Consider the following 14815-nt stretch of genomic DNA (forward strand, 5'->3'; position numbering starts at 1 on the left):
TGGCAAAAAAAATGAGGACATGAATCTAGGCCGTCCTGAACCCATACCGCAATTGGTGCCATATAAAAATGGTAAAATAATTTCCCAACTCCTGGATAATGTTTAACCATTGTAAATAAGTAACGAGCTGAAAACCACGGCACAATGGGTAAATGGGTCAGGATGTTTTGAGAAGTCAAAAGTTGGGATGGGAGGAAACTGTCCATGGGTCAACAATATCCCAGTTACTACACAACTGGGCCATACAAATCAAATCAAAGTTTATTTGTCACGTGTGCTGAATACAACAGGTGTAGACCTTACAGTGAAATGCTTACTTACAGGCTCTAACCAATAGTGCGGAGAAAAAAAGTATGTGTGCTTGTGTAGGTAAGTAAGTAAAGAATTAAAACAACAGTAAAAATACATTTGAAAATAAGAGTTGCAAGGCTATATACAGACACCGGTTAGTCTGTACATGTGGGTATGGTTAAATTGACTATGTATATATGATGAACAGAGAGTAGCAGTAGCGTAAAAAAGAGGGGTTGGTGGATGGTGGGGCGCAATGCAGATAGCCAATGTGCGGGAGCACTGGTTGGTCGGGCCAATTGAGGTAGTATGTACATGAATGTATAGTTAAACTGACTATGCATATAAGATAAACAGAGAGTAAACAGAGAGTAGCATCAGCGTAAAAGGAGGGTTGGGGGGGCACACAATGTAAATAGTCTGGGTAACCATTTGGTTACCTGTTCAGGAGTCTTATGGCTTGGGGGTAAAAACTGTTGAGAAGCATTTTTGCCCTAGACTTGGCACTCCGGTACTGCTTGCCATGCGGTGACACCACCTGGTGTAGAGGTCCTGGATGGCAGGCAGCTTTGCCCCAGTGATGTACTGGGCCGTGCGCACTAATTTGAAGCTCGCAACCTGCTCTACTACAGCCCCGTCGATGAGAATGGGGACGTGCTCGGTGCTCCTTTTCCTGTAGTCCACAATCATCTCCTTGGTCTTGGTTACGTTGAGGGATAAGTTGTTATTCTGGCACCACCCGGCCAGGTCCCTGAACTCCTCCCTATAGGCCTACCACTGTTGTGTCGTCAGCAAACTTAATGATGGTGTTGGAGTCGTGCCTGGCCATGCAGTCGTGGGTGAACAGGGAGTACAGGAGGGGACTGAGCATGCACCCCTGGGGAGCTCCAGTGTTGAGGATCAGCGTGGCAGATGTGTTGCTACCTACCCTCACCACCTGGGGGCAGCCTGTCAGGAAGTCCAGGATCCAGTTGCAGAGGGAAGTGTTTAGTCCCAGGTTCCTTAGCTTAGTGATGAGCTTTGAGGGTACTATGGTGTTGAACGCTGATCTGTAGTCAATGAATAGCATTCTCACATAGGTGTTCCTTTTGACCCTAGTGGGTCTAGGGTTTCTGGGATAATGGTGTTGATGTGAGCCATTACCAGCCTTTTAAAGCACTTCATGGCTATGGACGTGAGTGCCACGGGTCTGTAATCATTTAGGCAGGCTGCCTTTGTGTTCTTGGGCACAGGGACTATGGTGGTCTGCTTGAGGCATGTTGGTATTACAGACTCAATCAGGGACATGTTGAAAATGTCAGTGAAGACACCTGGCAGTTGGTCAGCACATGCCCGGAGCACACGTCCTGGTAATCCGTCTGGCCCCGCAGCCTTGTGTATGTTGTGCTGTTTAAACGTCCTACTCACGTCGACTACGGAGAGCGTGATCACACAGTCGTCCGGGACAGCTGATGCTCTCATGCATGCCTCAGTGTTGCTTGCCTCGAAGCGAGCATAGAAGTGATTTAGCTCGTCTGGTAGGCTCGTGTCACTGGGCAGCTCACGGCTGTGCTTCCCTTTGTAGTCTGTAATAGTTTGCAAGCCCTGTCACATCCGACGAGTGTCGGAGCCGGTGTAGTCAATCTTAGCCCTGTATTGACGCTTTGCCTGTTTGATGGTTCGTCGCAGGGCATAGCGGGATTTCTTGTAAGCTTCCGGGTTAGAGTCCCGCACCTTGAAAGCGGCAGCTCTACCCTTTAGCTCAGTGCGAATGTTGCCTGTAATCTATGGCTTCTGGTTGGGGTATGTACGTACGTACAGGGATATGTACGTACGGGTATGTACGTACAGTCACTGTGGGGACTGATGTGGTGTATTTCTCAATGTCATCGGAATATCCCAACAATATCCCAGTTACTACACAACTGGACCATACATGACAGAGTGGAACGAAGCCAGAACTGAATAGAAATAAAAACATCTCAAATACGGAATTGGGTTTCCAACAAACTATTTAAACTACAGTATTAGTGCTGTAATGGAACATAAACTATTTGTAAGGGCCCTAACCATTCTCCTCCCATTGACAGTAAAGGCTATCTATCTATAAGGGCCCTAAGCATTCTCCCCCCATTGACAATAAAGGCAAACCATATGTAAGGGCCCTAAGCATTCATCTCCAATTGACAGTAAAGACAAACTATCTGTTAAGGGCCCTAAACATTCCTCCCATTGACAGTAAAGGCAAACAATCTGCAAGGGCCCTAAGCATTCTCCTCCAATTGACAGTAAAGGCAAATTATCTGTAAAGACCCTAAGCATTCTCCTCCCATTGATAGTACAGGCAAAGAGTACATATCATTCTCAGCAATGGAAACACTATTAACCTACTGCCATCTTGTGGGGGAACGGAAATATTACAGAAATGCATAAAATCTATTTTTATTGCATGACGGAAATTACATCCCTGAATTAGAAGGTGATTGTATAAATGGAAGGTTATTTTTGTTCTGTCATCAACAATGTTGATGTGCCATTTTCTTTCTTTAAAAAAAACCCAAACATTTCAAGGTGTTGCTTGTCTAGCAGGGTGACCAATACGCTTTGCTTCTTTCACCAAATGGTTTCCACCCATGTCTGATGTTAAGGCAATTTGACCAATGTGGGCAGGAAGTGGGAAGGAAGTGGCTCCACTTTCCTTCCTCCCATAGGGAACTCAGTGTGCCAGGACGCTTTGCTACACAGCCCCAATGGAGCCAGTTCAGAGAGCTTTATCCAACAGAAATAAACAGGCAGATGGTTGAGCGGATGGGTTTGGTCATGGCTACACAATACCTTCCTTATCCAATGATGGCAGCTGTTGGCATCAGAACCATTATGGGGTCACTGTTGAAAATGGGTAGCCATTTAAACCCTATTCAGAGGTGTGCAGGCATTTAACTGACCTTTATTGAGAATCAACTGTCCCCTTCCCTCTTATAAGACGGGCAGGGTATGTGTCTAGGACAATGGTGCTTTACTGCATTACAAAGGAAGGAATGCTTGAATTATTGATTGTTGGAGAGTGCATGAGAAACTTTAGGTATCTCTAGTATACCATAGCTTCAATCAGCTTAACAAAAATATAAACGAAACATGTACATTGTTGTACATGTTTCGTGAGCTGAAATAAAAGATCCCAGAATTGTTCCTTATGCACACAAATCTTATTTCTCTGAAATGCTGTGCACAAATTCTTTACATCCCTGTTAGTGAGCACTTCTCGTTTTCCAAGATAATCCATCCACCTGACAGGTGTGGGATATCAAAAGCTGTGGAGTATTTATGGCTGTAACAAAGCCCTTTTGTGTGGAAAAACTCATTCTGATAGGCTGGACCTGGCTCCCCAGTGGGTTGGCCTATGCCCTCCCAGGCCCACGCCCACCCAGGCCCACCCAGATTAAATCCATAGATTAAGGCCTAATGAATATCAAAATCCTCAAAATTGTTACATGTTGCTTTTATATTTTTGTTCAGCATATTTTAAGCTTAGCTCCTAACACTATTTTAACCCCAAACCCTATATACAACTTGACAATGGTATAGTTGTTCATAGAAAGGAAGGGCACTTTAATAAACATTGCCTTTATTGTAGATATACATTGTTCGTAGAGTTTGTATCTAAATGAGATGGCTATCCAGCACTCTGTAGACTTTTTTGTTATCCTCTCAGTAGGCCTATTTCAGTTTGTGAATTGTAATCAATCATGTTTTTTTTCTCAAGGAATCAATTGATTTATCAACTGATGTTTCATAAAGACTTTTTCACACTGGTTGATTATTAATAAGATATATTTTTGGGCTATTTAATTTCAATAAAAAACTGTTAGGTCCACACATAGCATAAACAGAAGTGATGTTATTCTCTGCTATAAAGTCTGCTAAATAAATTTAGAATAAATTAGAAACTACTTTATCCAACATGCAATGAGAAATTACGTGTCAAATTCCCGCACAGTGAGCACTTTTACATTGTGATTGGCTAAGAGCCATGGCCCAAAAAGATTTTCGAGAGTTGATTGGCTGGCTTCTTCCATGCAAAGTCCCGGATCAAGGTCCTCTCAATAAATACATGGCAATCTAAGGCGGGACTTGTTCAAACTAGACAAATAGTCGTGGAAGATCTGTGTAACTGAAAATAGCAGGGACATCTTATACAATGGTATTTTTAATTATTTAAAAAATATATATATACTTCGTTGCTAAATCTATCACTTTATTGAACGAGTGCTACGTGAGGATTAGCCTTTATTCGAGAAACATGTATTCGCTAAAGTTATTCTGTAGCTAATGTTAGCTAGTTACGTTAGGTAACTAACCTTAGCAATGTGAGTCGCCTGGCTATCAACCATTGCACGCGCTGCCGAATAAACTGGCTAATTAAAAATACATGTATATTGCATCAATTTCTCAATACATAAATATACTTCATCAATGTCTCTATTATAGGCTGGTGGCAAGGCTGGAAAAGACTCCGGGAAAACTAAGACGAAGGCCATTTCGCGCTCACAGAGAGCGGGTTTGCAGGTGAGTACATCAGTCATTCATGACATGCTAACAATGCTAGCGCCAACAATTCTGGTAAACGTGTGGCAAGGTAGCGCAGTTACTTGTTAATTTGGAACTTATGTAGCGAACGTATAAATGTTGGCAAACCGATACTATTTAGTTGAGTTACTTGGTGGGTGTTTCGTAAAATCATATTTTGTTGAATTGGCTCTTGACTTTTTTTGACTTACTGATGGTTAACTAGCTGGCTAGGTAGCTACTTGATTGAACACATGGCAGTGTTATTCGGCATCCTTGGGATGACAATCCTTACCTAACGATTTAACATTTCAACTTCAGTGGGGTAGGGACGTATCAAGGATCACGGATAGCACGAACGGGTGCAGGCTTGGCCTTAACGTTTCCCGCTCTGCTTTCCAGTTCCCAGTGGGCCGTATTCACAGACATCTGAAATCCAGAACAACAAGCCATGGCAGAGTTGGGGCGACTGCAGCTGTGTACAGCGCGGCTATTCTTGAGTACCTGACTGCTGAGGTAACGTTGGTAGACATCGCGTCTGTGATTGTATGTTTACAACACTTTGTGGCGGTTCATGACACTAAAACCATACAGTACTGTGCATGCAATCGAAGTTAATTGATGTGCTCGTGCGAGAGTCGGTAACCAAATATTTACCCACGCGCTCCTCAACTTCAGGTTCTGGAGCTGGCTGGAAACGCGTCAAAGGATCTGAAGGTCAAGCGTATCACCCCACGTCACTTGCAACTGGCCATTAGAGGCGACGAAGAGTTGGATTCTCTCATTAAAGCTACGATTGCTGGTGGTGGTAAGTGCAGAAGTTATTTTGTAGTCTTTGCCACTGGGATTGCCTTTGTACCAATTTCCCTGTTTTTTATTTATTTGCATCCACTAATTACTTTTTGTTTCAGGTGTCATCCCTCATATCCATAAGTCACTGATTGGAAAGAAGGGACAGCAGAAGACCGTATAACCCTGGAAACAGTGGCATTAGGTCATATCTCAGGACCTGCTTAAATTGTTTTTAATAATTTTCTTGGTAGTGTTTTAGGACTTTTTATTTTTTTATGTATGAACTTGCATCTACTCATCTGTGGTATTTTTAAAGTGGCTTCAGAGAAGCTGTTTTATTTTGGGCTTGTATGTTTTTGGTACAACTGTGGTTTGGTTTGTATTGTGTACATTTTTGCATACCAGTGGCATTTCCATGTTTTGAAGTTGTCTTTGAATAAAGCTCCAAGGTATTGTGCACCTATGGTTCCTTACTTGCATTCATCTTTTAGCGGGTGTTGTGCCCTATAAATCCATTATGCAGCATTCTGGGTTATTTTTCACAAGGTGAGTGCACATTAATCAACGTTTTAGCCAGCTGGCTAATTTTGAATCTTAGTCCCATGGCAGGTTATTAAAAACGATTACAATAATAGATAATGAGCAGTGAGCACACTCAGCGCAACAGGACATGTAGAACCCCCCCCCCCCCAAAAAAAAATGTAGTATGCAGACTAACAAAACAAAATCCATAGAAGCAAGTGTTTGTATACCTCATGCTGCAATACAGAACTAGGGATTATGTTCAAAGGCTGCTTGCCCTTCAGCCATGTCTTTTTTTTGTGATAGGTGGTGCAGTATGTTCCAGACATGGGAAGCAATCTCATGGCAGACCTTGTGGATCTGCTGCCATAGGTTTGGGTTTTCTGTTGAACAAAAGTACTGAGTGGAGTGGGACGTCAGGCCATGTAGGATCTTGAATACCAGATGTCTATTGCGCAATATTTTTCCAACTCAGGAGGTTATGCTCTCTGAGGGTGTAACAGTGATGCTTTTGGGCTTCCTATCAAGCATTTTGAGAGCGTGTTTTAATGTACAGCAAGCTTGGACCCAATTAAGTGGGGGAGTATCATAGACGAAGTACAGTTTTGCTACCTCTAGTCAACCAATTTTGCATAAATCTGGAATGAGTTACACTTCACCTGCTTTAAGAGGTTGGAATAGTGATGCCAGGGTACTTAATCAGATACCACCTGGAGCTTCTCCCCTGACATCTGGCTCCGTAGCATCAGTTGCCCTCTTTGAAGGAGTTTTTTTTTTTTACATTGAGATAAACATGAGTCAGACACTTTGTAACCGGGACCATTACAGTAGTGAGATCCTGTGCAGCTTGTTTGCTCTTACATGCCCATATCACAGTATCATCTGCATACATTTGAATTTCAGACCCAGTACAGACAGAAGGCAGATCATTAATGTACAAGCTGAACAGGAGGGCCCCCAGTATTGACCATTGGGGCACACCCACATCATAGCTAAGAGTGGGCGACAGCTCAAGGCATCGGAGGGAAATGAAACAATTGTGATAACCTCATGGTTAACAGTATTGAAAGCCTTCCTTAGGTCCAGAAACACAGCCCCAACATCGCCCCCTTTGTCCTTCTTGGACTTTACATTTTCCAGAAGAAAGCAGTTGAACGTTTCTGTGGAGTGTTTTGCTCTGAAGGCAAGCTGCATGGAGAGTAATGTGAAGGGGCTGTTGTTGAGGTGGGCAATCAGTTGCTCTACTACACACTTTTCAACAACCTTCGACACTACAGGTACTAATGGGCCTGTAGTTACTCACTTCAGTAGGGTCACCCGATTTAAAGATGGCTGTTATTCTGGCTGACTTCCAGACCCTTGGAAACACCCCCTCACCAACAGATATGTTGGTGACCTTAGTAATGGGGCCAATAAGTGACTGTAGATTTTAAGAAAGGTAGAGTACAGCCCAAACACATATTTTGCTTTAGAGTTCTTTAGTGAGCTAATCACCTTGTTCACCTCTGACTCAGAAACTTCCCTTATGATTAAGGCAGGTTGAGTGTCATTCACTAGCACTGAGCCCAGGAAACCAGTGGAGGGGTTCTGTGACTGAGTCAACAAAGTAGGAATTGAAGGCTGTTGCTATTTCGACTGCATCCTGTGTTGGATTGTCATTCACCATGATTTCTAATCTTTTTGTGTTACAGTCTTTCTGTTAACTTTTTTAGATTCTCCCAGATCAATTTAGAATTTCCCTTTGCTTCACCAATTATGTTAATCAAAAACTTGCTATCAGCATGTCACTAAACATTTTAATTGATAACTGTCACAAACTGTTCTCGTTCTATTGTGAGTTGAAGACATCAATAGATTCATGTGACTGATGCATACCTGCCTGGAACAAGACAATGATGCGCTATAGCATTGAAATATATTGGCCACTTTTATCCAAAATGTACAATTAGTGCAGATGGGGGGGGGGGGGGGGGGCCCATTCTGTCAATTTAGGGGACGCCTTTTTGCTTACGACAACCCCCTAGTTAGAAGTGTTACCTCTTTATCCAGGCATACATATACACAGGGGAGAAATCATATGGGTGCACAGTGACAAAATGCTTCAGCCAGTACGGGGTGCCTGTCTGTCTGACACCAAAATTGAGGTCTTCAGCATTCCATTACTGTGTACCAGGTGAGTCGTGTCAGTCAGGCTATTGTCACTGCATCAGAAATAAAATTCTAAAACTCTCTCATATGCAGGGAAGGCTTTATCTCAGTGAGCCTGTATTGCACAGGAGAAATTGCTGCAGTGAGCGTGACGAATGCTACAGCCAGAGAGAACCTGAGGAAAGCAAACTTTCATATCTATAAAATGTTTGTGGGAATGTTCTGCTCTCGCATTTCCTCAACACATTCCCAGCTCAGACAGACAGCACGGCTTGGCTATTATTGTCTTCTATCTACATAAAGCCCAAGTTTGATCTGAGTGGTACATTGACACAATGTATCAAACTACATCAGATTTTTTTTTAATGGATGTCAGTAGATGTACAGTGCCTCTTTTCTATCTTGTTAGATAACTATGATGGACATGTTCAGGTATATAAATTATTCTAAATTATCTATTTTATAATGGCCACTAGGCGTCACTATTGCAGCACTGTGGATGTTGGTCTTTTGAGACTAGCAACAAAGACCATCTCTGGCAAAAATGAAGATTATAGCAGTTACCACAGGTTAGATCTTTGCATCTATTTAATATATGCTTGTTTGAATAAAGGGATCACTTCTTGACTTGCTGCTGAAGACCAATACCATCTACCAACATCTAGATCTTATTTAACCGTGTGTCTTTTTAGCCACAGCCACCCAAGTTGTGGGAAAAGTCTGAATTCCTTTTGAGGAGTAACACTTCATGAATGACAATAGAGATCTACAGCTGTTGTGACTGGGCCTGGAGTGAACTAACTATACAGGTGTGCGGTACGACAAAGGCAGGCCCTGGCTTGAGTGTCGACATTATTCCTCACCAAGTAACTTGCCTGAGATATTTAGGGAGATACAGTGCCTTGCGAAAGTATTCGGCCCCCTTGAACTTTGCGACCTTTTGCCACATTTCAGGCTTCAAACATAAAGATATAAAACTGTATTTTTTTGTGAACAATCAACAACAAGTGGGACACAATCATGAAGTGGAACGACATTTATTGGATATTTCAAACTTTTTTAACAAATCAAAAACTGAAAAATTGGGCATGCAAAATTATTCAGCCCCTTTCCTTTCAGTGCAGCAAACTCTCTCCAGAAGTTCAGTGAGGATCTCTGAATGATCCAATGTTGACCTAAATGACTAATGATGATAAATACAATCCACCTGTGTGTAATCAAGTCTCTGTATAAATGCACCTGCACTGTGATAGTCTCAGAGGTCCGTTAAAAGCGCAGAGAGCATCATGAAGAACAAGGAACACACCAGGCAGGTCCGAGATACTGTTGTGAAGAAGTTTAAAGCCGGATTTGGATACAAAAATATTTCCCAAGCTTTAAACATCCCAAGGAGCACTGTGCAAGCGATAATATTGAAATGGAAGCAGTATCAGACCACTGCAAATCTACCAAGACCTGGCCGTCCCTCTAAACTTTCAGCTCATACAAGGAGAAGACTGATCAGAGATGCAGCCAAGAGGCCCATGATCACTCTGGATGAACTGCAGAGATCTACAGCTGAGGTGGGAGACTCTGTCCATAGGGCAACAATCAGTCGTATATTGCACAAATCTGGCCTTTATGGAAGAGTGGCAAGAAGAAAGCCATTTCTTAAAGATATCCATAAAAAGTGTTGTTTAAAGTTTGCCACAAGCCACCTGGGAGACACACCAAACATGTGGAAGAAGATGCTCTGGTCAGATGAAACCAAAATTGAACTTTTTGGCAACAATGCAAAACGTTATGTTTGCCGTAAAAGCAACACAGCTCATCACCCTGAACACACCATGCCCACTGTCAAACATGGTGGTGGCAGCATCATGGTTTGGGCCTGCTTGTCTTCAGCAGGGACAGGGAAGATGGTTAAAATTGATGGGAAGATGGATGGAGCCAAATACAGGACCATTCTGGAAGAAAACCTGATGGAGTCTGCAAAAGACCTGAGACTGGGACGGAGATTTGTCTTCCAACAAGACAATGATCCAAAACATAAAGCAAAATCTACAATGGAATGGTTCAAAAATAAACATATCCAGGTGTTAGAATGGCCAAGTCAAGGTCCAGACCTGAATCCAATCGAGAATCTGTGGAAAGAACTGAAAACTGCTGTTCACAAATGCTCTCCATCCAACCTCACTGAGCTCAAGTTGTTTTGCAAGGAGGAATGGGAAAAAATGTCAGTCTCTCGATGTGCAAAACTGATAGAGACATACCCCAAGCGACTTACAGCTGTAATCGCAGCAAAAGGTGGCGCTACAAAGTATTAACTTAAGGGGGCTGAATAATTTTGCACGCCCAATTTTTCAGTTTTTGATTTGTTAAAAAAGTTTTAAATATCCAATAAATGTCGTTCCACTTCATGATTGTGTCCCACTTGTTGTTGATTCTTCACAAAAAAAATCAGTTTTATATCTTTATGTTTGAAGCCTGAAATGTGGCAAAAGGTCGCAAAGTTCAAGGGGGCCGAATACTTTCGCAAGGCACTGTATCTTAACGGGGTAATATGGTGATGAATAATTGTTATACATTTGTTATAAAAATGCACAATATCAATGTTTTCGCCCCACAATTTCAAGTTTCAATTTAGCTTTTTCATAATGATTATACATTTTGTAGATTTAAATGTGGTGGCACATTGCCATACACTATGTCAAGAACTATATAAACTAAACCATACACAGAGTGTAAAAAACATGAACCTCTCTAGGGTATGTGGGCGTCCCACCTGGCCAACGTCCAGTGAGATTGCAGAGCGCCAAATTTAAATACAGAAATACTCATTATAAAAATTCAGAAAGAATACAACTATTTTAACCCCGGTTTAAAGATTAACTTCTTGTGAATCCAACCACGGTGTCAGATTTAAAAAATGCTTTACGGCGAAAGCATACCTTACGATTATTTGAGAACATCGCCCAGCAGACAAATCATTACAAACAGTAACCAGCCAAGTAGAAGAGTTACACAAGTCAGAAATAGAGATAAAATGAATCACTTACCTTTGATGATCTTCATATGGTTGCACTCAGAAGACATTCATTTATTCAATAAATGGTCCTTTTGTTCAATAAAGTCTCTTTATATCCGAAAACCTCTGTTTTGTTCACGTGTTTTATTCAGTAATCCACAGGCTCAAATGCAGTCACAACAGGCAGACAAAAAATCCTAATTGTATCCGTAAAGTTCATATTAACATGTCAAACGATGTTTATATTCAATCCTCAGGTTGTTTTTAGCCTAAATAATCAATAATATTTCAACCGGACAATAATGTTGTCAATATAAAAGGTTAACAAGAAAGGCACTCTCTCGGTCGCTCGCATGAAAAAGCTCTGTGACACGGCAGGGTCCACTCATTCAGACTGCTCTTACTCCCTCATTTTTCAGAATACAAGCCTGAAACAATTTCTAAAGACTGTTGACATCTAGTGGAAGGCATAGGAACTGCAATTTGAGTCCTAAGTCGATGGATACTGTAATGGCATTGAATAGAAAACTACAAACAAACAAAGAATCCTACTTCCTGAATTGATTTTTCTCAGGTTTTCACCTGCCAAATCAGATCTGTTATACCCACAGACACTATTTTAACAGTTTTGGAAACTTTAGAGCGTTCTCTATCCAAATCTACCAATTGTATGCATATCCTATCTTCTAGGCCTGAGTAGAAGGCAGTTTAATTTGGGCACGCTTTTCATCCAAAATTCCAAATGCTGCCCCCTACCCTAGAGAAGTTTTAAGAATACCTTCTTGCAACTCAATATTAGGAAGATGTTCTTAATGTTTTGTACATTCAGTGTATATTGACTACCTCTTTCGCAAACCACGGGTGTATTCACTAGGAACAAAATGGGGAGGGACCTACCTGAATTTATCCAAATTTTAGATGCAAAACATTTTGCTACGGTGTGCACTAATGAATACACCCTAGATAACTTGCTAGTGGTTACAGTAATGTCCATTGACATTCTATTGTTCTTGATTCATGAGAGAACTCGGTCATTAGAATGAACATTGATCATTGACAGTGCTTGATAATGTAAGAGATGCATGAAGATATGCCAGGTGTGTATTCACTAGGAAACAAACGGAAGCAAATGGAACAAAACAGGAGGGCCCTAACTGAATTTGTCTAATAGAAACACTTTTTCGTTGCAAAATGTTTTCCTTCTAGAGGAAACAGTTTTCGTTGCAAAGATTTTGCTATGGTGAAAAATGTTTTGCCACACTGTGCGACTAATGAATACACCAATGTATTTTCTCCCACACTGTCTGGAAGGTATCACAGCGGACATTTGAAGCCACATAACATGCTGAGTGACATATTGCCAAGATATGCTTCAGTAGATCTCCATGCAGTAATTAACAGCTGGGCTATAGTTTCCCCATTCATTAGAAAAAGGAAACAACTCCTTATCCTATGAGTCCTGAAAATCTAATTTGATGCAACTTTGTCAACAGAAAGCAAATTAAAGGCATGCAGTGGGATGTATGCTCATTACCAGATTGACTCACAATAATCATTGCATTCTTGGTAATGTGGCATTCAAATACATTTTATTGACAAACATGACTTGGGCCTAGATTCAATCAGATCAGTGCTAACCGACGATAGCTGGCTCCCGCATAGCGGATGGAACTGCGTTGGAGTGTCAAATCGGTGTCCATTGTCATGAAGCCACACCTGCCCCACTCGCATTAGAAGTTCAGAGCGAGAAAGTGTAGGCTATATAGAAATAATTACACTCAAATTGAAAAATCATTAAAGGAAATAATGAGTGTTTCTGTCATCATAATGGAGGTGTAGATTCCATCTCACATTCCAGTGTTCCAACTTGTAAACAACGCTGCATTGGAATTCTGTTAATGACTCTGCACGTCAGTTACGAACAAATTCTTATTTACAATGACGGCCTACACCGGCCAAACCCGGACGACACTGGGCCAATTGTGCATCGCCCTATGGGACTCTCAATCACAGCCGGTTGTGAAACAGCCTGGATTCGAACCAGGGTCTCTGTAGTGAAGCCTCTAGCACTGAGATGTAGTGCCTCCAATTCTAAAGGTTCCAGAATTTCAACTGATTCATTACCATGAATGAGCACAGACAGGCGACCTCATTTCTTTAAGGGCGAGCCAGCCAGCCTAGAAACTGCCGGGATCATCAGTGATATGATCATCTCTTTTCTTCTGTCAGGGCAGGAAGACTGCAAGTTGTCAGCCTGTCTGTCAGCCTGTGGGCATTACAGCATGGCCCGATTCAGCCTGGTGAGGCAGGTGGATGAGGGGTTGATTCTCTTGTCCTGCCAGTGGAACCTGGTAGGAGAAATGGAGAGGACGGGCTAATTGGCTTCGCCAGCTCATAAGGTTAGCGCCCAATCTCATTGGATGATGGAAGACCAAGTCCCATACTACCCATACACTGAGTGTGAAGCATTTTACTGTGGCAAGTCAATGTTTGGTCATTCTAATATCCACTGTAAGAACATCAAGGTAATATGTACTCCTTTAAATAGCTGTTCTTCAATTAATCCTATTTTGCAAAGGTGATGAAAAGCAGTTGGTTAATGAGCCTTTTTCCCAGATCAAGACCATTTCAGTCTATACAGTTCCCAAACTGAGAACCGGGCCAACAAAGCACCACAGCATTGAACCATTAAAAGGGCTAATCTGTAGATGCTACATCGATTTTTTTGGACATTTACATTGATATGTACCCATTGATGCTTGTAGAATATAACTTATAAATGCCACATAAGCTTAATTCCACTGTCATACCCCATCAGAACCCAAAATATAAGCTTGTTTTACACAAATGTTTGTAAACAAAGTAGATCTAAATACAGAATGTAGCCTGAAAACATGGTTCAAACTATAATTGTGATATTGTGGATGGTCAGTCCAATCCATAACTCCGTTTATGAGTGGTTACATTTCTCCAGCCCCATTCTTCAGCTTTTTACCAAAACGCTTAGCAATTGTTTCAACTGCTGATTGCCACTTTAAGTTAATTAAGATGAGAAAGAAAAGGGTAATTTGTTTTCAATTACATTGCAGGAAATAAGCAGTGCACACCTTGAGGCTGTACAGTTGTTGTGCATCCCAAATAGCACTCTATTCCCTACATAGTGCACTACTTTTGACCAGGGTCCATATGGCTCTGTTTAAAAAAAAATAGTGCACTATATAGGGAATAGGGTGCCATTGGGAAGCATTCATGGAGTTTCCCTACATCCTGCTGGAAACTATCCTCCACATCTGGGGCCTTCAGAGAGAGGCACAGGGAGTATTTAAGCTTTATGAAGTTTTAATGGAACGTGCATATCAGCGTGTCATCACGAGATTATGGGAATTTACTACTGTCACTGGATGAAAACGCTGCCGTGCAAGACAGGGATTTCCTTTTGACTATTATTATGAACCTTTTGAATCCAGTGTTACAGAACTGAGATCATTACTAACAGGAGTAGGCCTAACT

At 41.7% G+C, this 14815-nt stretch overlaps 1 protein-coding gene across 1 annotated transcript; it reads left to right on the forward strand.

The window, feature by feature from the left end:
• Positions 1 to 4334: 4334 nt before the first annotated feature.
• On the forward strand, positions 4335 to 6087 carry LOC110500633 (histone H2A.Z). The gene is made up of 5 exons (XM_021578114.3): positions 4335 to 4471; positions 4759 to 4836; positions 5239 to 5352; positions 5515 to 5644; positions 5748 to 6087. The coding sequence occupies exons 1-5, from the start codon at positions 4469 to 4471 to the stop codon at positions 5807 to 5809; spliced, it is 387 nt and encodes a 128-aa protein (XP_021433789.1). The 5' UTR covers positions 4335 to 4468; the 3' UTR covers positions 5810 to 6087.
• Positions 6088 to 14815: the final 8728 nt, after the last annotated feature.

This window comes from Oncorhynchus mykiss, chromosome 21 (assembly GCF_057628025.1).
Source record: "Oncorhynchus mykiss isolate SJ-2025 chromosome 21, ASM5762802v1, whole genome shotgun sequence".
Classification (NCBI taxonomy): Eukaryota; Metazoa; Chordata; class Actinopteri; order Salmoniformes; family Salmonidae; genus Oncorhynchus; species Oncorhynchus mykiss.